The 24,199-nt window shown below is 58.6% G+C and overlaps 1 protein-coding gene across 13 annotated transcripts in view; it reads right to left on the bottom strand.

Annotated features, from left to right (window-relative positions):
- The window catches only part of EP400 (E1A binding protein p400), a 97,868-nt gene that overhangs the window by 46,434 nt on the left and 27,235 nt on the right, over positions 1–24,199 (bottom strand). For 11 of the 13 annotated variants that reach the window (XM_059140599.1, XM_059140588.1, XM_059140592.1 and 8 more), the window contains 19 exons: positions 23,686–24,071; positions 21,094–21,384; positions 20,171–20,356; positions 18,496–18,636; positions 17,718–17,796; positions 16,924–16,973; positions 16,510–16,567; positions 15,645–15,734; positions 13,044–13,151; positions 11,817–12,007; positions 11,386–11,563; positions 8,412–8,548; positions 7,401–7,570; positions 6,977–7,151; positions 6,735–6,871; positions 4,683–4,869; positions 2,968–3,134; positions 1,495–1,664; positions 578–796 (listed from right to left, as the gene is read on the bottom strand). In XM_059140599.1, coding sequence (XP_058996582.1) covers positions 578–796; positions 1,495–1,664; positions 2,968–3,134; positions 4,683–4,869; positions 6,735–6,871; positions 6,977–7,151; positions 7,401–7,570; positions 8,412–8,548; positions 11,386–11,563; positions 11,817–12,007; positions 13,044–13,151; positions 15,645–15,734; positions 16,510–16,567; positions 16,924–16,973; positions 17,718–17,796; positions 18,496–18,636; positions 20,171–20,356; positions 21,094–21,384; positions 23,686–24,071 — 3,120 coding nt within the window. The remainder of the gene's footprint in view (positions 1–577; positions 797–1,494; positions 1,665–2,967; positions 3,135–4,682; positions 4,870–6,734; positions 6,872–6,976; positions 7,152–7,400; positions 7,571–8,411; positions 8,549–11,385; positions 11,564–11,816; positions 12,008–13,043; positions 13,152–15,644; positions 15,735–16,509; positions 16,568–16,923; positions 16,974–17,717; positions 17,797–18,495; positions 18,637–20,170; positions 20,357–21,093; positions 21,385–23,685; positions 24,072–24,199) is intronic. The other 2 variants (XM_059140598.1, XM_059140601.1) reach the window with 1 other exon arrangement.

Genomic DNA, 24,199 nt, shown 5'->3' with positions numbered 1-24,199 from the left:
CCAGGGGCCCGTGAGAGATGTGGGAATGTGCTAACGACACTGGTCATGGTAAAGAGGTCTAAACACGTAGGAACACTGTGATGTTTTCATCACCAAGTTATTATGAGAGCCTCAGCTGAGCAGGAAGTCACTCCAGGCTTAAACACGATGGTGGTAAGCAAGAGAATCAAAATCAGTCATGGTTTTTAACAACCAGCTCCGATCCCTCGCTGGCAAAGGCGTCCCCTGCTCTCGCCTGAGTGGCACCTGCTCCCTGGGCTGGGCCCCACTGCCCACGGGGCAAGCCTCCAGCTGACGCTAAGGAGAAGTAAGGCCGTCAGTACACCAGCAGAGCATGCGCGGGAAGAAAGCAGAGCTGACGTCTGGGGATCGGGAGAAAGGACAGAGGACAGGGCCCTGGACGCTGGCGTCCCTCTGCACACTTAGGGCCAGAAACGACAGCGTGGCGAAAGGCAGCACCCGGGCGTGGGGTTAGGGAGACAGAGGGAGTGGACAGCAAGGCTCTTCACACACGCTGATCGGAACACAACTTCCCGTGGCAAAGACGTGGCAGAACCAGGAGGGCGAGGCCACTTACTGGGCAGGCGCGCCTGAGCCTGCGAGGTGAGCACCAGCCCCTGAGGCAACGCGCTCGGCCCCGCCGGGTGCGGGGGGCCCGGGGGCGGGGGCGGGGGCGGGGCCCGCGGTTTCGCAGGATGGGCCGGGGCAGGTGCTGCGCCGGAGGTCGAGGCGGGCGGCTGTCTCGGAGCGGGCGCGCCGGCGGAGGCCTGGGAGCTCTGAAACGGGGCTGCCGCCACTGCAATCGATAAGGCGTGTTTGTGCAAAGCTGTTAGAGGTTCTTCACCAAATGCAGTATTTAAACCCGAACTCAAAGAAACAAAACAAACATTTCAGTAAAGTCTCTCGTATTAGAAACCCTCTCTAGAAAACAGGGAGCGGGGTGCGGCATCCGGTGAAACAGAGCCATCCGCCCGCCGCACCGTGGCCAAGTGCACACTCCCGCATGGCACGGAGCCTCGGCCGCCAGCCGGGCTCCGACGGGGCCGCGCCGCATGTACACGCGGGCTGGACACGGAGGGCCCCGCAATGGAGGCTGGAACTCCGGCTGTGACCTGTGGCCAGTCAGCCCTACCCGCCTTCACAGCGACAGCCGGCTCCGGGCTAGCGGCGGCCTCAACGGGAGCGAGCCTTCCCGAGCTCATGTCCGCAGTGTGACCCGCATGTCCTTGGTCTAAGAGCCCCCGCCGAGGCACATCTTCAGAAGCACGCCAATTGCGACTAGACCAAGACCACGGTGTCTGGTTCAAGGAAAAACTCCACTTTCAAGACACAGAAAGGGCAAGCCGTGTGAGTTGTGTTCGGCAGAGCCAGAGCAGGCGGCCCGCTTCCAACCAGAGCAACGGCTGCCCATCCAGAGGGGCGGGGGCAGTACCAGGAACTCCGGCCACGAAGACCCACGGCAATCCTGAGGGCGCGCCAGCACGGGAGGCATACCTTTTGCATCTGGATTGGCAGAGAACGTGGCAACCGGTGGCCGTCCTCTCACGTGGCCCTGAGGAGTGGCCGTGGCTGCAGCAGAGGCCGCCGTCCGGGGCGGGTGTGTGCTGGGGAAAGCCACGGTGCGACCCTCGGGCTTCTGGCCATACTGCACGGGCTGAAACAACCTGGCAAGAAGGCGTGAGCACCACTGAGACACGGGGCTCGGGCCACCCAGCGATGGGGAAGGTCCCTACTGCCGGTGCTGCTCCAAGAGGGGTCGGGGTTCCAAACGCACCACTGAGAAGCTCAGCATGGGCCTGGGGAGGGGCTGCACACCCTTGGGACACACACGCCTACCCTGAGCCTGGGGGACCCGGGCTGAACGTGCGCATGGGACGCTCTGAGGCCACAGCACTACCGCGTCAAGTGCAAGTAGAGTAGGCAGGGAGCCACAACCGGCAATCAAGCAGCGCGCAGCACCAGGCACGCTGGCCAGAAGCGGGACTGGAGCCCCGAAAGCAACAGTGGCCACTGTTTCCAGTATTGCCACACCGCAGCACACTCTTTCATCACCCTTTTACCTGGAAAACCATAATGGCAGGAATTCTAGATTTTCAAATCCCCTACGCAGGGCAGCAGCTGGGGCGGCGAAGAGAAAACCAAGGACCTGAAGCCAGGCCGCCTCAGAGCGCCGCAGCTCTGCTGGCCCACGTGCGGGTCTAACGGAGGCCGGCGGGCTCCGGCGAGCACCAGGCAGAGGACAGTGGGCTCCCAGGGCCCTGTGGAGGCCACAGGTAGAACAGGCAACGGGAGCAGGCACCTTTCTTTCCAAACTTTTATTTTCTCATTTCTTTCTCCTTTTTAACCCAACCCTGCGATTCTGTGTACTCCAACTTGCTGGATTAACCTATCTTATTAAGTCATTTCCTTCCACTCATTGAGTGTGCTCTGCTCCTCCCAGCCCCGTGGCACCCTCGAAGTCGGTGACGTCCTTCAGAAGTCCCTGGGGGAGGGGGCACTCTGCCCACCACCCACCGTGCACCCTCTACCCGCCACAGCAGCCACCGGAGCACGCAGCAAGCACAGCAGCCTGACCTCCTCCCCTCACAGACCCCTCCCGCTGCCCAGGGCTGCTCCACCGCCACCGCCAGGCTGTCCTCAGGAGGGCAAGGGGCCGCACTGTCCCTCCCAGGGCTGCAGACTGCCCACCCAGGCCACATGCAGTGAGCTGCCCCACCGACACTGAGGACACCAGCACAGACTGCAGAAGCAGGAGACCCCGTGAGAGGATCGGCCATTTCTCCCCCTGGCCACAACCACAGCCAGGTCCTCGTGTGAACTCCCGCCACACATCCCAGGTCTCCCTGAGGGGCTATGGTCTGGGTCCTTCCGGGGAGGGGGACATCATGTCTCAACGGCTGATTCGAGGCCAGGCAGGACCCACCCGGGGATTTCGGTGTGCAGGAGCCACCATTCCAGGCCACACACCTGCTGGGCTTCAGTCTGAGGGTCGCCGGCCTGCCCGACGGGGGCGGCGCGGTGTACAGCTCGTCCATGAGCTTCCGTGTCACCTTCTTCTTACACAGCAATTCTGCTTCGTGGCGAGTCATTTTGTTCTCTAAGCCAATAAGATCAAATATAGAGAGATCCATTTCCTAAGAAGAAAAAGAGCAAAGTGTTGCTCTGGAAGACCAGAAGAAAATGGCTGGGAACCCAAGCACATCTCTAACCAGACAGCCAGGCCCCACACAGCCTCACTGCCCAGGACGCGGCCCGAAGCCCAGGGCTCGGGCAGGCTGCTGTGTCTCGGCTTGCCTCAGCCGTCCCCATCGTTAAGAGCACCCCACGTAGAAGCACGAATGGAAAAGGCCATGCTTGCAGAGAGACTGGCCTCGGCAGACAGGGAGAGGGCCCAGACAGCATGAGTGCCAGGGCGCATGGACAAGGGGCACTTTGGGGGAGAGACCCATGTGTCCTGGGGAAGCAGAAGGAGGCAGGTGACACATCACTGGGTCCAGAGCCCTGGGGACACACGTTCCATGGGCGGAAGTGCTGCCTGGGTCCCCAGCTGGGGCAGACGCCCCGCGTGCCCAGCACCCATGTACTTCTCTAACGAGAAAGCACAGCCGCTCTCCCACAGCGACGTCAAGCACCGAAGGGCATGACAGCAGCTGCTGGTGAGCCGTCCCACACTCTCGCACACATAAGGGATATGAAATCCGCCGGCCACGGAGTAGGCACAGGACCCTGCAACTCCACACCTAGACACGTGTGTGAAAACCTGAAACCTACGTCCGCACGAAGCTGCTCTGTCAGTGTGCGCACTAACACGGCTCACAGCAGCCGAAACGAGGAAGCAACCCAAGTCGTTAACTGACGGCCAGACCAACACGGTCCCTCACACTGGGGAACACGACTCCGCCGTACGAAGGAAGGAGACTGGGCCACACGTCACAGCCAGATGAACTCTGAAAACACTATGCTCCGGGAATTAAGCCAGACACAAGGACCACAGGTGCAGGATCCCATCTGTGCACAAAGCCCAGAGCAGGTGGACTCGCGAGGCAGGTCAGGCAGGGGCTGCCCGGGGAAGGGAGAGCAGGGGAGGACGGCTGGTGTCTGCGGGCTCCCTCGGCAAGGACGGAATATTCCGGAATCAGCGGTGACGACTGCAGGCGTTTCCAGCTATCTTACTGCCATCCCAGTCGCTAAAACACTACCAGACAGAGATGCCTGTGGCTCAGTCGTCAAGGGTCTGCCTTCAGCTCAGATCATGATCCCAGGGTTCTGGGATTGAGCCCTGCATGGGCTCCCTGCTTGGCAGGAAGGCTGCTTCTCTCTCTCCCGCTCCCCTGCTTATGTTCCTCTCTTGCTGTCAAATAAATAAAATCTTTTAAAAAAAACAAAAACAAAAACAAAAACTACCAGTCACCTAGCCTGTCTCAAGGCTTGTGGAGCAAATGATGAAAACACCACAATATCACACACAAGCAGCTCACAGAAGCCAGGTACACGCCAGGCTCTTCTCATGGAGTCGACACACACATACGGCGGGGGAAGTGCACGATTATTTGTGTCCTAAAGGCACTTGGCCCAAAGCCCCTCAGCCAGGGCGAGGCCTGGGGAGCACAAGGAGCGCAGACAGCAGTCTCCAGAGCCGCGGGAGCCACGGCGCATCTGTGCGACGCCAGGCAGGCAACTACCTTCCAGGAGTCCCTGTCAAGCGCCTTGAGGACAAGGGAGGCCAAGCGGTACTGCAGAGGCCCCGCCGTGTATGACGACTCCGGGAGCCGGGGCTCCACCAGCCCGGGGTGGTTGCAGATCCTCTGCAGCCGCAGCAGGATGCTCAGCACGTCCACGAAGTGGCCACTCTTCAGCGCCTCCTGGGTCCTGCTCGCGGGAAGACACATTGTCACGGGCACAGCCACTGCTGTGCCCCGGACTCCAGATCGCACCTGCCACACCCCCCGGCTCCGCTGAGTGATCGGTTCCATCCCTAACGTCCACTCCCACTAGCCCTCCAGGGGTTCTGACTCTCGGCCTCACTTGCTGTCCCCCCGAAGCAGGCTGGGAGGCCAGACTGCCAGGACTGAGGTCAGACCGGCACGCGGCTCTCCAAGCCTCCCTTCCCAGCGGAGGACACGCAGTGGGGACAGGGATGGATTTCTGGTGAGGGGCGCTGTGCGGCAGGGGTGGGCAGCAGAGTGAAGGCACCCAGTCCGGGGAGTGGAGAGGCCCCTTGGGTGGGACACCAGCCCTGGCTCTATAGCCACAAAAACGGCAGATGCTGAGGCCAACCCCATGCAGGCCAGACCACACAGGAAACACACGGCAGGTAACAGTCCAAGTGGAGACCTCCAGAGTTTCCAGGTGAGGAGGGCACAGTGTCTCCAGCTTAAGGAAGGAGCCATACAGACGGGCTGGTCCACAGAGACCCAGGAGCAGAGGCAGTGGGGTAGACGGACAGGCGGTGGCAGAGAGAATGGCCAGGCTTCCAAATGAGCAGCAGGGTAACGGCTACTGCGCTTGAGGACAGACAGCCTAGAGAGCAAGTGCTCTGGAGACACTCTCGTGAGAGCGGGTCTGCAGCACTCTGCACAGTGGCCAAACTGAAGCTCGGAGGCCCTCGGGACCCGAGACCGTCACATAAACACGCATGGAGCGCCATTAGGAGAGCTGAGGTGCGCTCAGCTACAAGCACGCTCGACGCTTCCTGATTCACTACAGGTTCAGGGGAGAAGAGGCCACAGACGTGACGTGAAGAGGGACAGTCCCGAAACTCGACCACAGCCCAGGCGTGCAGTCGCCTGTCAGCACCCCTCCTCCCCCGGCAGGACGGACGCCGGCGCTCTCCCACTCCCAGGGCAAGCGCAGCGCACCGCGGGCCCAGCCCCCAAGCAGGGCGCGGAGCTGCCGACGGCACAGCGCACGCCTGCTGGAGGACGGCGAGGGGAGCCCGACAGACGAGACGAGACGAGACGCGCACAGGCCTCCTGGCCCCGGAGGAGCAGCAGCGCCCTCCACGGACTCCGCCCTTCACAACCTGAAGTCCAACCGTGGAGGAAGGGCTGCCTGACAGCCCGCCCCGCCCCCGCCCTGCCCGCGCTGCCGCCTGCTCGCGCCGCACGCTAGCCCGGGGCCCACAAGGGCGCTGCCGGGGGAGGAGGGTGTCGCGGCTCCGAGTGGCCACTGAGGCACCTCACCAACACAGCGTCAACGATGCCGTCCGTCAGGGACTAAGACTCCAGACCAGGGAGTATGAGTGCACACTAAGGTTGTGTTCTAAAATTTCCCAAACCTAACCCGAAAAAACAAACGTCAATAGCAAAACCTCCTCCTGAAGACTAATCACGCACAGACACGATTCTCACGGGGTGAGCGCGATGACACGAGGTCCACAGCGGCAGTGCCGGCCCTCGTCTCACGAGGGAACAGTGCCCGGGGGCCCAGCAGGCTGGTGGAGGGCCCGAGGGAGCCTCAGCAAGCCCAGCACGTGCAGCCTCAGGGCAGCTCCCCTGGAGGAAGGCAGGCGGCCCCTCAGGCTGTAAGAGACGGACCCGCTCGGGCCGTCGTGAGCCTCGACTGAAACACCGTGAGCCTTGCCCGTGAACTCAGGGAGTCGGGCGGGAGCCAGGCCAGTGCAGGCTCAACTGCGCAGGGGCAGAGCCCTGGGAAGGCAGGTGGGCACACAGGAAGCCCAGGGCAAGTGCGGGTTCTGGACGCCGAGGACAGCGGCCCAGCACCCTCCCGCTTACCCAGGCTGCAGGATCACGTCCTCGTACAAGGCCTTCTGCCGACTCGACAGGCGGCACTTCAGCACGTGCTCGTACTTCTTCGTCAGCTGCTTCTCCACGTCTCTCTTAGTTCTCCTCAAGATGAAGGGCTGCGTCACCTGCGAAGGAGACGAGTGTGCGTCGCCCCCGTGCCGAACCCCCGTCGCCACACCCGGTGCAAGGCTCAGCGCCGCGGCTGCCGCACACGTACCCCACACACGTACCCGGTGCAGCCGTATGACCACTTTGTGGTAGTAGTCCTGATTCTCGTCGTTGGGGGCCTTCAGGGGCAGGTGCAGGTAAGGCCTGGAGATGCCGGGGATGAGGAAGTGCACCATGGTCCAGAGCTCCAGGAAGGTGTTGTGCAGGGGCGCGTCGATCAGCAGCAGGCGCTGTTGGCTGAGGGAGAGCGAGAGCGAACGCAGACGTTGCACCCCGGGGAGCTGGCCGCAGGTGTGCTTCCTCCGCACAGGTTCACGGACAGGGACAACGGGCTCACAGAGCCTCCGGGAGAGGGACCTGCAGCCCCCGTGCATTGACCCAAGGGAAGGGAAGCAGGCAGCCAAGCAGCAGCTCGGTGTGCCCAGGACCACACACACCCCTCCATCCACCACCCCCAGGACCCCAAGCGGGCCACGCGGGTCAGACCTCCTCAGGGTGAACACGGCCTCCCAGTGCCTCTCGGTCATGCCGCGGACACGCTGCATCTCATCGATGACCAGGCAGCGCCACCGCACACGCGTGAAGGCCGCATAGCCCCTGAAGAAGTGCTTGTAGGGAGCGATGCACACATTGAAGCTGTTGGGCTCCGTCCACTCCTGCAGCACATGGAACAGGCCTCACCTGCGGCGTCTCCCTACACCCCGGCGGGGGCTCAGCCCGCTGCCGCCCGCCGCGCACAGCATGGTGGAGCTGGTCTCCGGGACCGCTCCTGCAAGGGTTTACGGTGCTCGGACTAACCGAGAAGCCACTCTGGGCATTAACCACCGTTTTGGGACATCACCAGAGAGTGTCACAAGGGCAAGCAGCTTCCGCAGGTGCAACCCGAGTACGCAGGAAGCAGCAGCGTCTGTGCCACAGCAGACTGCTCTGTACGCTTTGAAACCCACAGAAATAACGAGAAACGGGGAAACAGAAGACACATCTCAGCGTACTCACTTTTCCACTAAATGCTACTCAACACAAAAGTCTAATGATGAAGCAAACTTTCATCTTCGGGAAAAACTGTGGCCTCCGGTACTCTTTCACTCAGAACCAAGTGCTAGATGGGAACAGGGCAGAAGCCCTGGCCAGCACGTCCCCTGTAGCCCTACGGAGTGCATCCCCGGGGTCACCTCACAAGTTCACAGCTCAGAACTCAGAGTACACTAGAAGCTCCCGTTCGGGCTTGTGGCGCTCACTGGCCCGCAGGTGGAAGGGATGATTCTGGAAGGAAAGCGGCCACAGCCAGGCATGGGCAGGGCCGTAGGCACAGGGCTCTCCTTGCCACAGGCAGGCTGTACTTTCCAGGGGCTCAAACAAACCTAGGAACAACCCGACGGTCTCACAAACCAGGGATTCAGACCAGTACACGTGTCCGTCTGCACATCCTCAAATCTGTCTCCTATACAAATGTGGATCGATTCCGTCTGGTTTTATTTCATGCTTAAAATCAAATACCTGTCTCTTGGCTTTCAGTTCTCTGTGGCTGCCAACATACAGGAGGGTTTTGAGCCCGGGGCACCACCGCTTCAGCTCGAGCTCCCACTTGAGGATGTTACAGCCTCTCACAACCACGAGATGAGGGCCCCAGTTACCTACAAAGGAGAAGAGACAGAACTTTCCCTTTAACCAAGACCATCTGTCAGGTCTGGACACCGTGCGCTGTGCTGACCCGAGACACGGGGCAAGTACACGTGGGAAGTCCCCAGGGCATGATGCAGACGCGTCCTACCTCCCGCACCACCGACAAACCTCCGGAGGAGGGGCAGGGGCCTGACCCACAGCGGGCGCGCAACAAAGAGCCGCTGAGTGGGGACCGAAGAAAGTGAGTATTTCCTCAAAGACACGCTGACCCGACTGCAAGCACAGGCAAGAACATGCATCTCTGAGGAACAGCGCTCGGCCCCAGCCTGGAGCCCTCCTGTGGTGGCCGCGCACTGAGGCTTGGGCTCGGGTGCAGAGCCCACTCCCCGCGTCCAGCCAGAACACACCACCCAAAACAGTTTCAGCTTCAGTCCTCCGAAAAATAATGTCCTCAGTTATGAGAATACACACAAGACAAAGTTCCACGTCCGTGCTATAAACCAGACGTACGCCACACGGAGACGGAAATGGCGGCTTGGAAAGGCTGTGCGCAGGAGACACGGCCTCGTGTGCAGAGCACCGTGTCCTGCGCTCCAGAGGGCCCGCCCAAGAGGGACGGGACCGAGGACGTCAACAGACACGACAAGACAAATCTCTCTAGAAGGTGCCCCCAGGAGAAGACAGATGCACACCAGCCCCAGGTGCCCTCTCCCCTACCAAGGAGAACCAGGACTTCGTATAAGCCAGCATTTAGAACGTGGCTCCGCGATCGGTTTTCTGCAAAACCCCTCACACCAGACGCACTGCTGGGGCCCAGGCTGGGCCTCCTGACGTAGGGGCTCTGCTCTGCTCACAGTCCCAGCCTGACGCCCGGACCAGTGCTTGGGGCAGCATGGGCACCAGGCGTGTACCCGGAGTTTGAGGGACTCACATATTCACTTGTTCAAATGATGAACTGTTAAGAGTCCCTATTTTTGGAACTGTAGGCTGCTTCCATTTCTTACTCTTCTAAATACATAACGAAAATTTTTCTAGCTAAAGAGTAAGACAGAGAGGCAAGATGATAGTCTAAAGTAACTGTGTCTAAAACTCATTTTCAAGTGCCACACTGAAAATTTCAGGACACCAGGTCAGAAAACAGAAACAAGTTAATCAAGAAAATAAGTCCTGATATCAATCCATTTGTACCAAAAAACTGAGAGCGCGCCTGGTGGGGCTCAGTGGGTTAAGCATCTGCCTTCAGCTCAGGTCGTGATCCCAGGGTCCTGGGACCGAGCCCCGCGTCGGGCTCTCTGTTCCATGGGAAGCCTGCTTCTCCCTCTGCCTGCCACTTGTGCCCTCTTTCTCAAATAAATAAGATCTTTTGAAAAGAATTAAAAGATAAATAAAAAAAGATTTAAAAATCTTTTTAAAAAAATAAAAAATAAATAAAAATTTTTTTAAAAAATAAAAAAAAACTAAAGGAAAATAAAACTGAGACTGACGAAGCTTTTCTCAGAAGGGCCAACAAACGCAGTGCTAGCGGTGATGAGGAACAAGCGCAGGGAGCCCAGGGAGAAGGAAGCAGCAGCCTTCCCGAGGCGGGGGGAGGGGGGAAGGTTGGGCGACCACCACCCTCTGCACACCCGCCTCTCTCAGGTCTGCTGCACGCCGCGGCTGCCCCGTGCTCATCAGCAGGACGCCCCCCCCTAATTTCAAGAGTCCCCTCCCAGCTTCTGTAACTCCACAAAGAGGACAATGTGTCGGCTCTTCTGGTCAGCTACGAGTCCGCTCAGTCTGCATCTGGAACACTCCCTTTGCAAGAAGAACATTACAGATGACCCATGGACAACATGGGAAAGAACCACGCGGGTCCACGTAAGCACACGCGGATTCTTTTCAGTATACACAGTACCGTATGTTCTCTTTCTTACGGTATTCCTAATGACGTTTTCTTCTCCCTGGCTGACGCTGTTATAAGAACACACTACGTAACACACAGAACATACCAAATCCGTGTTAGTCACCTACTGGTGTTATCAGGATGGCTTCCGGTCAACCGTAAACTACCAGCGGTTAAGTTACGGGGAAGGCAAAAGCTCTATGTGCGCTGACCTCTGCATGGGAGTCAGTGCTCACGGCCACCACACATTGTTCAAGGGTCACCTGTTCAAGACCCTGCCGTGTGTCAGAGACACAGGCATGTGTCCCTCTACAGCCCTCCGAGGCCCAGAGCAGGGGACAACACAAGCACCTGCCCCAGAGGCCGAGTGGAGGGCAATGAGTGGGGGGAGGTGGATCCCTAAACATGCCAATAGAGGCCACAGGGCCTAGACCAATGTCATGTGAAGTCTAGAGGTGAGGAAGCAGCGGGAGTGGGCGGCCCCTTACAGGGAAGCAGGCACCCTGTCTCTGCCGCGGTGTGTCTCTGCCGCGGTGCAGCTGTGGGCCCTAGCGCCCTAGCAATGCCCACACACCGGCCCCTGCAGAAGCCCGGCAGTGGAGAAGCGGTCCCAGGTGGCGGGGCCCACCCGGAGGCAAGGTGGTGCACGTCACCGCGACAAGGAAGGCGGGCACGTGGGGAGAGCTACCGTGCACACCGGTCCTGGCCGACAGGGGACACGGGAGTCACACAGCCCTGCTGCAGCCTGGTGGGCCTCACAGTGTGCTAGATTCTGAGTCACAGTAAGCTGCTCACTCTAGGGTTAACCGCAAGCAAGTTTTTCCCTTGTTCTCACCATGCATATTTCTGACCTGTTCTGGGTCTCGCACCAGAGCACAGGGCACAGCAGCAGGAAGAGCGGCCACTCTCCGTCCTCATGCCAGGTGCCCTCCCCACCGTCAGCCTTAGCAAGGACACTCTTCTTACCTTCGTTGCAAGCCAGGTGGGCAAAGAAAGCAATGACCTGCACCGTCTTGCCCAGCCCAGCTTCGTCCGCCAGGATGCCGTTGAGGTTCTTCCGGTAGAGTTTGGCGAGCCAGTCCAGGCCAATCTTCTGGTAGTCCCTGAGCGCACCGTACAACAGAGATGGCGCGTTCAACTTCACCTGCAGCGACACACGGGCCGAATGGGCCCTTCTCAAAATAATGCTCAGAAAGTTTTGCGCAACGCGAAGCCAAATCAGCCACACGGTGAGCCCACTAGAGCCCACAGAAAAGATCTAGAGGTGAGAGGAGAAGCAAGACAGTACTCGCTTTTCCTGACAACCTCTGCAGCTGGCACAGAGCTGGGGGGAAAGACCAAGCCTTTTCCCAGCCTCGCGAAGACACCACCCCCCACGTGGCAGCCCGGCGCCTCACCGTGGGGCTGACCCGGGCACTGCCCTTCGGCAGGACAGCTTCGGCCACGGCGGTCACCTCCGCGATGTCCTTTGTGTGAGGGCTCCCAAGAGTCATTCTCTCCGCAGCTTTGAACTGGTCCATGATGAATAGCGAGTCTATGAGAACCACATCCTTCCGGCCCTCCCGGTCGCCCGGGGCGCCTTCCACATCTGTGAACAAGAGGACAGATCTGCAGTGGATGCGACACTTTTATGCGCCTACTTACTGTTTATAAAAAGAAGTACAAGGAAAAAAAAAGAAATACAAGGAAAAAAGTTGTCAGAGTCCAAATATTTCAAATGTACTATTTTTTTAATCTGTTTTTAACCCACTTTATATACCTAACACTCCCCAGATGAATGGGTATAAACTCCTGTAAAACCATCACATGCAGGAGCGCTCTGAAGAGCCCTCAGGCAAAGACGGAGGACCTGACTGAACCAGGAGCCGGCGCCACCAGCAGACGTATGGGCACCGAAGGGCTTAGTGGCCGCCCCTCCACCACCAGAAAAGGGAAAGTCACAATCGTCTCCAAGGACTAGCAAGCAAGGAGGCCAGCAGCCCACCCTCTGGCCCTGTCAGCCCCGAGCTTCTCTGCTCGCAGGAATCTGCGTCTAGTGATTAGGACAAGTAGAATGGAAACAAGGAAAAACGGGCCGTTTGCTTAGATCGTCTAATGAAAGTAAAATAAACTCCTCAAAACGAGCGCATTAAACAAACAAAGCCCACCCTGAATATACATGATACAAATCCAAGTCTATGAAAACAATGACTTTCATAAACGTGGACAAAAACATTTCCAAGTTGTTCATAAGTACTCTAATAACTGTGCCAAGTTAATAAATGAAAATAAAAAGCATAGAATTTAACAAAACCCTCTCAGTGCAAAATTACATATTAAACATGCTTGCATCTTTTTACTTTATTTTTATTTATTTTTTGTTTTTGTGTTTTTAAGCAGGCTCCACGCCAAACATGGAGCCCCAGTCAGGGCTCAATCTCACAACCCAAGATCAAGACCTGAGCCGAGATCGAGTCAGATCTCACCCAACTGAGCCACCCAGGTGCCTCCACGTAACGGCTCGCATCTTTCTCTCCCATCAGTCTAGGAGGAAAGGAAGGTGACTTAAACCCTGTCGTAAGTACCCTCCTCCATGTGACCTGGCTTTTGCCATGGGTGAGATCTTTAAAGACGTCAACACAGACCTTCTTCTTCGCTCGCCTCCTCACTGTCGGGCTTCGGTTGCGGCCACTGGAAACTGGGCAGAAAAGCTCCTTCGTACAACTTCATCAAGTCAATTAAGGGCAATTCAGCTGGAAAGGATCACGGGAAAAGGGGGGGATAGTTTACAGCACAAGAAAGCACAGCTGCAGCCCTCCTGCAATTAGTTTTTTCCAAAAAGTAATTATTGCCCGTTACTGATACCGTCTTTAGGGACATTCTTTATAAACATGAGAATCTTCGACATGACATGGAAAATTCAATTTTTACTCATAAAGGAATTCTTAAAATTTCTAAAATAACCTCATAAATGAAGACTAAAAGCTATAACCTAATAAACGTAATAATAAAAACACTGCTGATGGAAAATAATTGATGATATGAAAAAAAGAAACACCAAATAAAAGTCAAAACAAAAATTAAGCAGAAAAATGCTGTAAAAAGCACATAAAAAAGTTGTGATTCCTCCCACACCAAGAGCTTGCCCTAGCAGACGGCCAGCGGGGCTGTTCCGTGTCCGCCTACAGAGCGTGGCAGAGACGCTGGCACGGAGTCCAACCTGCCCAAGGCGCACCCCGTTCGGGGGAAGCCACAGCAACAGGAACACAAGCAGGGCATGGAGGAGGCATGAGGAGCGCCAGAGTGGTGGAGGGAGCAGCCGCCAGGCCACCACACAGCGCTCCTGGGGGAGGAGGTGCTCCCTTCCAGACCTCGCCCAAGCGCACCCCTCCCCGGAAGGAGCGCAGGAAGGAGCGCAGCAAGCCGGCGCTGATGCGACAGGCAGAGTGGACGCTCTTGGGGGTGGAGGGGAGGCCGTGCCCAAGGGTGTGTGTGAGCTCCACAGGGCCGCTGCCCTCCCGCCCTTAGTGAACACACCCCTTACTACAACTCTGAAACAGACCAGGCACCTGAACACAAACCTCACAAAAAACCTGCAATCATAAAATGTCCCTGCAGGCACCCGAGAACGACCTGCGTGAGTGGACAGGCAGGCACACCGTGATCAGGGACTGGAAAAGCTCGGCCTCGTCAAGATGCAAGTGTCGACTATCACCCTCCGACTCCAGGCCACGAGGCCCTGTGGATGTCTGTCCTGAGGCGGAGGAGGCCCGGAGGAGGCCCGGAGGTGGCCGAGGCCGTCCCGAGAGGATGGATGCGGAAGGACCCCCAGCCCGCACTCAGGACCAGCATGGAGCCCAAGGACCCACGCCGGCCAGCAGCGTGACAGCACGACAGCAGGTGGGGAAGAGCCTGCCGTCTGAGCTGGCCAGGACCAGCAGGAGCAGGGACCAGCCTTTCAAATGGGGCCAAGACGACTGGGATCCGTTTGGGGAAAGGAAAAAAGGAAGGAAGGAAGGAACCAAAGAATTGTACTCTTGCTCCACACAACAGGCAAAGGCTATTCTAAATGGATCAGAGACACGGATGTGAGAGTAAAATTAAAAAATCTGTGGACAAACAGGAAAACTGCCTCATGATCTCGAGGTGAAAAGAGGCTTCCTGTGCCTCTGGGGGTCTCAGTCTGTTGAGCATCTGCCTTCGGCCCGGGTCATGACCCCAGGGCTGGGATCCAGTCCCCTATCTGGGTCCCAGCTCAGCAGGAGCCTGCTTCTCCCTCTGCCTCTCCCCTGCTTGTGTGCTCTCTCTCTGACAAACAGATAAAATCTCTGAAAAAAGAGAGATTTTTTTTTTAAACAAGACTGACAAATCCAACTACACTAAAGTCAAGAACACCCGTGCATCAGAAAGCCCCATAAGGATGACGGAAACACGGCACAAGCAGGGAGGGGCCGCTGAGATGCATGTGACCAGCGAAATGGCCACATCACAATGCACAGCTGCAGCACGCAGACACGGGAAAGCAAGCTCAAGCCCACGGTGGAAAAGAGGAACCCGTGAAAAGGTGCCACACTTCATCTGTTCTCTGAGACATGCCACCCACAAGTAGCAGGAGACGTCGTGTTCCCCTCACCAGGGCAGCAACAGCACCCCGACGTGTGGGGCTTGGAGCGAGCCCCGCAGCCCCTGCCAGGCCAGTCTCATCCAGTGGCCTGTGTGCACACTGGCCCGGCCCGTCCACTCTGGCACACACGTGTGTGCCGACCCCAGCCACAGGAGCACTCCCGCAGCGTGCTGAGGGTGGACCAGGGGACAACCTGAATGTTCAGCAGCAACCCACGAGGGAATCAATGACACGGTCATGCCCGGAAAGTGGCTCAGCAGTGACAGCTAGGGAAGCCGCAGCGACACACCACGGCCAGACGAAGCTCGGGGACGGGAGAGCCCAGGGAAAGCGCGCTAAGGCCAGGGTGCGACGCCACTGAGACGCCGGTCCTCCGAGCAAGCCCAGCAGCACCCCGGGCCGTGTCGGGCGGCAGGGCAACCACAGCGGAGGCGACGAGCCGCTAGGGCAGGTCACCGGCCAGCGTGCGGTGTCTGAGGCACTCTGCCCCACGCTGTGCGGTGTGGCCTGGACGCCGGCGCTCGAGGGCTGTGTTGGGTTTTGGATCTCACAGGTTTTCCCACGTTCTTCTGCACGTGTTCAACACTTCCTAAGGGCATCTGTGGCACGGCGCGCAGCCCACCTTCTTTGGCTAAGCTGGACAGCTCTGCCTGGTGGTCCACGGCCCCCTCGTTCGCTTCTTCCTCTTCTATGGTCTCCTCCTCGTCTTCCACTGAAACAGTCACCACGACATGTCAGGGATGTTGTAACACCACCAGCCTCCAACACGGTCTCGCCAGCTATGAGAGCTGAACCAGGCCTTTCTGTTTTCCGGGTGAAGTCTGGAAGTGCAGCTGTACTGAGCGGCCGGGGCGTGAGACACGGCCTGGGTCTTCGCTACTCGACAGACCGTCTCCAGCAGAACACGGAGCGCTGTCAAACCTCTCATCCCCCTGCTAACCCCACAGCACAAAATCCCAGGAGCAGGCTGCACGGGGTCCTGCTGACTGTGTCATCACCCACACCAGGGTCCCAGCCACTGCTCGGCACGCCGTTCCCTCAGCTCAGCTCCCGTCCTGTGCAACCAGCACCTCAGACCAGGGTGGTCCCACACCCCACACTGCACGTCCAACAGAGACGTGACTCTGGGTGAGAAGAACCCACCGGCAGCCCACAGCAGGACTGGCCCAGCTCCGGCCTGCCTCCGATCTGAGCACAGCTCTCACGCCCCAGCCCCGCCAGCGGACTACACCTTCTCTCCCGCCAGCCTCCGCCCTTCCCTGCAGGCTCCTCCACGCAAACAACACGTCTCCGAGCACTCCTGCGCTCTCCCTCCTCCACAGTCTGGCTTGTTTCTGCAGACACCCACCCACCCCCTCCAAGGTGCCTGGCCCCCAATGACACAAGTCACTGGGACCCCAGGCACCCTGACAGCACTGAACAAGCGCTACGCCTGCAGTCTGAGAGAGTCCGCCATGCGGACAGCGAGAGAGTGCCAGGGGACAGACCTTCATCGTCAGTCAGAGATGTGCTAGCTTTCCTCTTCCTTCCAGACAACCCCGACTCCTGAAACAGAGAATAAAACCTGCAAACACAGAATGGGAAACGCAAGCAGAAACGTCTACTTCACACGCTCCCAGGAAGACCGCGGTGAGCCTGGGGCGCCCACGCCAGCCCGGACTGCCATGAGGCACAGGTGTTAGGCGGCAGGCAGGTGGAACTACATCCGGCACTGTGTCCTCCCTTGTCCCCAAATCAACACCCCGTGACAGCCGAACACTAAAAACCAGGCTTCTTCCCCAGAGGGACTACTACGGACGAAATATACACGTTTCTCCGGACAAAAAAGGGACCTGCTTTATCAGGCGCCGTGTCTTCTTGGTGGTCTCCCTCTCTCACCTAGTACAGGAGCCTCAACTTACCAGGAAAGCTTCCGGCAGTGCATCCAGCCCCTGAGGCCTCGACTCTTTTCCTAAAGACAAGGAAGCTGATTACTTTCACCGAAGCGAAGCTACGTGTGTAGGCCGTGCCCTACTGGTACCTCCTCACGGGAGGACAGCGTGTGTCAGCTCCGCCTCCTTCCTTCTGGGAACTGGGCCGCAGCACAGCCCCAGCCAGCAGTCCTGGACCTACCAAGTTCTCTGGCAGCTCCCCACACGTCTCTGGTCTGGGAGGTGAACCTGGGCGCTAAATGGCAACGTGTGTCTTCTAGAATCTCTACAGTCTCACGGCTCTATGACTCCACGCAGAGCCCGCCGCTCTGCCTCCATCCCCTCACCAGCAGAATGAGAATCACGCCCCCTGACCCACCCCAGGCAGTGACAGCTGCATCCGCTGGTGCCTGGCCCACATCACAGTGTCCAGGGAAGGGGCGGTCCCGTCAGAGCACTGCAGAGGCCATGCCCCAACCACAGAGGTGCCCACGAGGTGCAAACCCCTGGGGGAGATCATCTCAGTGTCCGGCACCAGCCACAGGGCACAGGCCCAGAACCTCAACCCCAAGAGCGCCCGAAGCTGATCAAGGGGCCCGGGGCGCTGACCTGTGCCAGCAAACCTCAGAGCGGCATTCACTGCTACAGCAGCTGCATGGGGGGCCGCGTAACGACGGGCTCAAACTGGTGAGCAAGTGCCCCCGGCGCCACCACGGCAACCAGCTGCGGGACAGCAGGGCACGAAAGTGCCACAACAATATGAGGGCTTCTAAGACGTGTCCTACCTCTCCTGGGCACCTTCTGTAAAGTTAAGGCTTTTTTCCTTTTCTCTTCCAATTCTACTTGTAGTTTTATCTCCACGACCTGAGTACAAAGAGTGGAGTACAAACAGGCCGTTAGGGACGGAGGTCACGGGAGCTCTGCACAGGACGTCCGAACTCACACGCGGGGTCGGAAAGCACAGCCGTCCCACCACCCCGTCAGGATGAAGCTGTAGGGCACTCTGCCAGCTGTTCCACAGCCACGCGCTGCCTGAGCCACACGGGCCGGGGCAGGGTAACGTGTTCTGTAACGGATGCGCAGCGCAAAAGCCACGTGGGAAATGGGCTGCCTCCTATGAGTGGCGTTTACACGGACAGAAACACTAGATGGCTCCTTGCCAACGGCACGAAGCCAAGGCCGTGGTGCACAGCCAGGAGTCCAGGAAGCAGCGCGGGTGCACGCACCTGTCCCAGGGATGCAGCGGGCACGACTGCCCAGATTTCCGCGTCCCTCGGCCAGGCACGTTCAGAAAACACAGTCTATGTTTTTAGGACCCCATTTATTTATTTTTTTATTTATTAAGATGTTATTTATTTGACAGACAGAGATCACAAGTAGGCAGAGAGGCAGGCAGAGAGAGAGGAGGAAGCAGGCTCCCTGTTGAGCAGAGAGCCCGATGCGGGGCTCAATCCCAGGACCCTGGAATCATAACCTGAGCCACTGGAATCATAACCCTGGAATCATAACCCACTGAGCCACCCAGGTGCCCCCTCAGGACCCCATTTAAATTCCAGGATTTACCTGTTCAATATTCGACCAAAAACACTCGATCTCCCGGGCAGTGGAGGCAGCGATGCGCCTCAGTCGGTTCTGCTCCTCCTTCCTTCCTCTCTCCTCACGCAGCTTCTTCTCCTCATGGTGACGTGCCACTGTCCTGATGAGCTGGAGAAGCAAGGGTTGCAGACCTGACACCATGTGGCCACAGGCAGGCACACAGGGCCCCCGGCCGCCGACACAGACACGCAGGGGGACGTGCCTTCGCCTGCTCTGAGGGTGCAGGGGCCGCGCCCACACCAGCACAAAACGCCGCCAACACGCTGCCTGGCTTTCTACAAAGTGCTAGTTTACTAAATACACTGACTCTCCCCCAGGAGGTACACCATACTGCGTCACGATCCTCCCCCACGTGACCTACGATCAACATCTTTCCGTCCAACACGAACACCTTCAACAGACATCACTTGTACCACAAGTTGGGGGGAGTTCATCATTTTCACGGCTTTTCCTTTAAATCCCAACCCGCCTTCCAGGGTCTGGGCTCTCTTCTCCTACCAGCAGTCCTCCAAAAGGTGCTGAGAAGGAACCTGGCAACAGACACCTCGTGAGCCTGGGCATGCCCGGCTGCAGGCCAACACACTGCGGGGAGAAGTTGCTAGAGGCCTGTTGGACACCACGGACGGACACGACACGCCCCCCCCCCCCACTCACAGACTCCTTGGGGCCATGTCCTGGTCCAATCACAGCCCTGGCACAAAGCCTCCTGCTGCTCAGGGTCTGCAGTCTCTCACAGAAGAGGGGTAGCACTAGCTGCTGGTGCCCTACCCACCTGGTGCCCACATGCTCAGGACCATCGTCCTTTATGAAAAAACCGTGCCAAAGGAGCAATCAGGTTTTTCTGAATTCCATGAATCTGATTTAAGACCCCAGCCTACGTAAGGAAAGCAGAGTTCGGGGACAGGGGTAGACAGCAGGGCACACGGGACCACTCCCCAGGCCTGAGAACACGGGAACCAAGAAGAGAGCAGGTATGCCCCAAGGAACAGACGGCAGTGCAGTGACGTGAGAGAAGCAAGGCCCAGAGCCGTTTACACGTAGGCAAAGACAGCTGCTTTGTACTCTGAGACCTAAGGCTTCTGGAACGCTGTCCCCTTCTGCATTCCTAGTATATACGCTGGAGCCATCTGCTAAAGGCTCCCCAGGACTGGGTGTCTGCTTTAGGACCAGTAAGAAGGAAACCAATCCTCAGCCAGAACTGGGAGGGCGCTGGACAGAAGACCAGGCAGTGCAGGGCAGTGGGCAGTCTGAAGGCCCAGGACGGCCCCCTGGCTGCCCGGAAGCCAACCAGCCTCACTGCCCCCTGCCAACCCTGGGCCTTCTCAGCGCCCGCATCACACCAGCCCTGGCATCAGCCTGGGTTCTGGGGGCTGCAGGCCTCCCGACCGCCAGGAGGGGCTGACAAGCAGCAGCTGAACGCACGCGGAAGCCGCAGCAGGGGCAGACACATCCGCTCCCCGCGGTCCAGCCCAGGGCTCTGAAGACGGCCCCTCGCAAGGAAACCGCACAGCACGGTTACTTCCTCAATGGTGCCAGGACACCCGCCGTGTTTAGGAGGCCAACCCCTGAGAGGCGGTCTGCGGACCCCACACACAGCAGTGAACACGCACTTGTCCGGGAACCGCCGCCCCCTGTGCCTCACCTTCCTGGCCGCGGCCATCTTCCACCTCCTCTCCTGGGCAAAGTCCGTGGCCATCCACTGCATCTCCTCCAGCAGATAGTCCCAGTGCGACTTGGGGCGTGGGGCCTCCTGCAGTTTGGGCAACCGCCTGAGGGACCACAGGCCTTCTTTCCTCAAATCTGCTATACGCTGATGGATCTGGTTTTCCTGTGAGGAGTACGGGGCAAGGTGTGTCCCACACGCAATTACTAAGTGCGCCCCACTAAGTCACACCCCGAATTCACAAAGCCTCAGTAACAAAGACAGGACCGGATGCAAAGATCCAAAGAGGCCCTAGAGAGGTCAGCAGACATGCCACCCTCCCCGGAGACCGGGGAAGCACGGTGACACCCTGTCTCTGAAACACAGACCAAATGCACGGGCCAACGTTCACACCAGAGCACTGACAAGGGAAACAGACACGTGCCTGGCCCTTGCTCCAAAACCGCTGCGAAGGGGAGGGCCGGCTCACCCGAGGCTGGCCACACATCAGCACCGAGTGAGCTCCGGACAGCAGCCAACACTGGGGCTGGGACATCCTACCGACCTCGGTATGTTTAGTTCCCCTCAGGAAGTTTGAACTGCTCAGTCACCCCATAAACAGCAAGCACTGACGAGGGGCCAGGCCACGGCCACGCTGGCCTCAGCCGTCCTCCTGGCCCTGCCCCGCAGCCCGCACGGAACGCCGCCTGGGAGGTCAGCAAAGAAAGGACGTTCCCCCCCACAAGCCCATGTTCAGCAGGACAGGTCCAGTTTCCCAGTGGTAACCCTGGTTTCTAACTGATCAGAAACCACGTTTGACCCTCCTCACTACAGCTATGCATCCTGTGCAGATACTGAGATCAGACGAGCTTCACAAACTAGAACACGTGGGACAACCCTCTTGACATTCCCAGTGCACTTACCAGTGCTATCTGTTCTGCCAGCTTGTCCTGAGAGCTGTCTTGGGGTGGGGCGGCATTCTGAGCTGGGCTCTGGGGTTTGGGCGGTGCTGACACAGCTGCCCCCAGGGACCGGGAGGTGACCGGAGACAGCGACTTGTTGGCTGCCGAGGAGGGTCTACTCCCTGCAGAGACCCGTACCGGTGACGGGCCCGAGCCGCCGGCAGGAGCTATGGACGAGGTAGAAGAGGCCGCCGGCGGGGGTCGCTGACAGGGCTGGGCAGGGTCCACAGGCGGTCTCGTCGACGCCACCGTCTGGCAGGCAGAAAACAGGCCAATGGTGCACCTCCCACGGGTACAGCCACATGTCAGAGACCGCGTCGCCCCCAGAGGTGCGCACAGGGGAGCCCCACCGCAGCAGAGCACAGAGGTCGTGGGCACACGGACACACGGACACACCCGCCCGACCACGCTCACAGTGGGGACACATCCCTGCACTCCACAATGCTGCACCAAGAACGCATCTCAAACTCGGCTTTCATGGCCGTCTTATCCCAGGGGAGCCTCTTCCTCTGTTTTTTGCTTTTTGCAGCTGTTTCTCCTGTTCAAATTATTTTTCAGAATTTATAACTGTGTAAGCTTTTTTTTTTTTAAGATCTTATTCATTCATTTGAAAGAGAAAGAGACACAAGCAAGAGAGGGCACACAAGAGTGGGAGAGGGAGAAGCAGGCTTCCGGCCAAGCAGGGAGCCCGATGCAGCGCTCGATCCCAGGACCCCAGGATCAGGACCTGAGCCAAAGGCAGACGCTTAAGACAGAGCCACCCAGGTGCGCCTGTACAAGCCTCTTCTTAACTGAAAAGTACCAGATGTTCATCTTATACCTTTTCTTTTAAAACTGAACACCAACTCCACATGCCCCTCTCCCGGCAGGCAATCTGTCAGGCAGAGATTCCATCTCTGTCCATCAGAGCAGGTCAAGCCAGAGGAACCCCTCCCACCCCGGCTGAGACAAAAGCTGAGCTCCCACAGGACTTCTGTGGGGAGGCAGAAAGCAGAGAAGGCAAGGCGGCCCCACAATGTAAGAGGCACACCTAGAGCCTGGAACCCGGGGAGACAGTGACGGAAACTCTCTGCACCCGGGCAGTGTGCGACTCCTGCCTCCACCTCACCCAGTCTCCGACTGCGGCTGGCCGTGCTCCTGGAGAGAGAGCTCTAGCAGCACCCGCCACGGCCCCCGTCTCCGTGCTCGGGGACTGCTCGCCATCAGCGACGGGGCTCGGAGACTACAGCGGAGACCGTGTGGCCCACGGTCCTGACGTGTTTCACGTCCCCTCTTTGTGGCCCTTCACGGAAGTCTATCAGCCCGACCCAATCTAGAAGGGACATGTTTCCATGGGTTTTCTTTTTTCTTTTTTTTTTTTTTTTAAAGATTTTATTTATTTATTTGACAGAGAGAAATCACAAGTAGGCAGAGAGGCAGGCAGAGAGAGAGAGAGAGGAGGAAGCAGGCTCCCTGCAGAGCAGAGAGCCCGATGCGGGACTCGATCCCAGGACCCTGAGATCATGACCTGAGCCGAAGGCAGCGGCTTAACCACTGAGCCACCCAGGCACCCTCCATGGGTTTTCTAAGGAGCCGATCCTCTCAACAACAGGGACACGTCAAGGAATCCAAGCAAAACCCCAGTGTGGCCTGAAGTTAACCGTGTACCTCAATAAAACAAAGTACTAGATAGAACCAGAGAGACCTGTTTCCACAAAAATGTAACAAAAACAGTGCTGGGTCCCCAAGACACGCAGAGCGTGGCCACTGCACGGCCACGCAGACCTGCACAAAAGGATCCAGAATCCACTGGGGCACAGATCACAGCTACTCCAGTCACCAACCAGGTGATCATGCCAAGTTATTTCAGTCTCTCGAGTCTCTTTATGGTAAAATAGGGATGACAAAGACTGTACATCCTAGAGCTGCTGGGCAGAAAAAATAATGCCAATAAAGTCTCTCCACGGCGCCCAAAGCCAAACAGGTGGTGAGCACGAAGCAGATACAGCCGCCGTCACCCTGTCACCAGAATGGGTCAAACCCCGCACGCGTCTCAAAAAAAGGATCTGGGCCAATGACAATCGGTAGGGGACGAGGCGCATCATGCTAGAAACCCAGGGAAGAAGGCTTTGTGCCTTCGCAGAGCGCAGAGCACCCAGAAGAGGGAGGTGCCCGTGGGGGGCCCCGCAGCCGGCTGGGCGTGGACAGGCCTACACCAGGAGCTCGCTGTAGCCACGCAGCCTACGGCAGCCCTGCGTTCGCACCACCCCCGCTGTGCACTGGTGGGAGGGCGCCTGCCATCCGCCTGCATCACTGGACACATCAGCCGGGATGACAGCCAGGATGCCCTCTGCGTGGCCACCAAACCACCAGCAGCAACTAGCCTATACTGCTCGCTGGTGTTCCCACAGCATAACTGGGGCCACAGAGGCGGATAAAGGGACGCTGGGCAACGTACTGGCTCCAAGTGGGACAGCAAGCCGCCAGGAGGGCAGGACAGCACACACACCCATGCAGCGCACGTCTCGGTTCACCTTTCACTTCTAAGCAACAGGACAGGTGCCCACCAAGTACCTGTGGCTGGGAAGAGAGCTGAGCGGCCTGCATCTGAGCCTTCCCAGGCATCGGGGCGTGCAGGGACTGCGGCACGGGCTGCGGCGGCGGCACCGGCAGTTGGCTGGGCGGGGGCACGGGGATAGAGGCATTCGACTGTGGCGTCTTCGCAGGGACCTGGAGCTGCACGTGAGGCTCCACCGCCGGAGGCTGCTGAGGAAAGTGCAGCGCTGGTGGGAGGGGTGCGGCGGGAAGGCCGGCGGGGGGCAGCCTGCCAGGGAGCTGCGGCGGCGGGGTGTGCAGGCTGGCGGCGTTCTGCACCGGGGGCCCCGTGGATGGGTCGTACTGCTGCTGGCTTTGCTTCTGTCCGGCGAGCTGGGCAGCTTGAGGGGCCGGAGGCATTCCTCCTGCAAGAGAGGAACAGCCCCAGCAGCGCTGAGTCTGCAGCCCCCAGCCTCTCCGCGCACAGCAGATCTCCCACCCCGGTGCTCATCACAGACCCGTTGGAGCCACCGCACACTCCAACAGGAAATGC

This window comes from Mustela lutreola, chromosome 11 (assembly GCF_030435805.1).
Source record: "Mustela lutreola isolate mMusLut2 chromosome 11, mMusLut2.pri, whole genome shotgun sequence".
Classification (NCBI taxonomy): Eukaryota; Metazoa; Chordata; class Mammalia; order Carnivora; family Mustelidae; genus Mustela; species Mustela lutreola.
The sequence above is the reverse complement of the archived record's forward strand: the minus strand, read 5'-3'. Positions and strand labels throughout refer to the sequence as shown.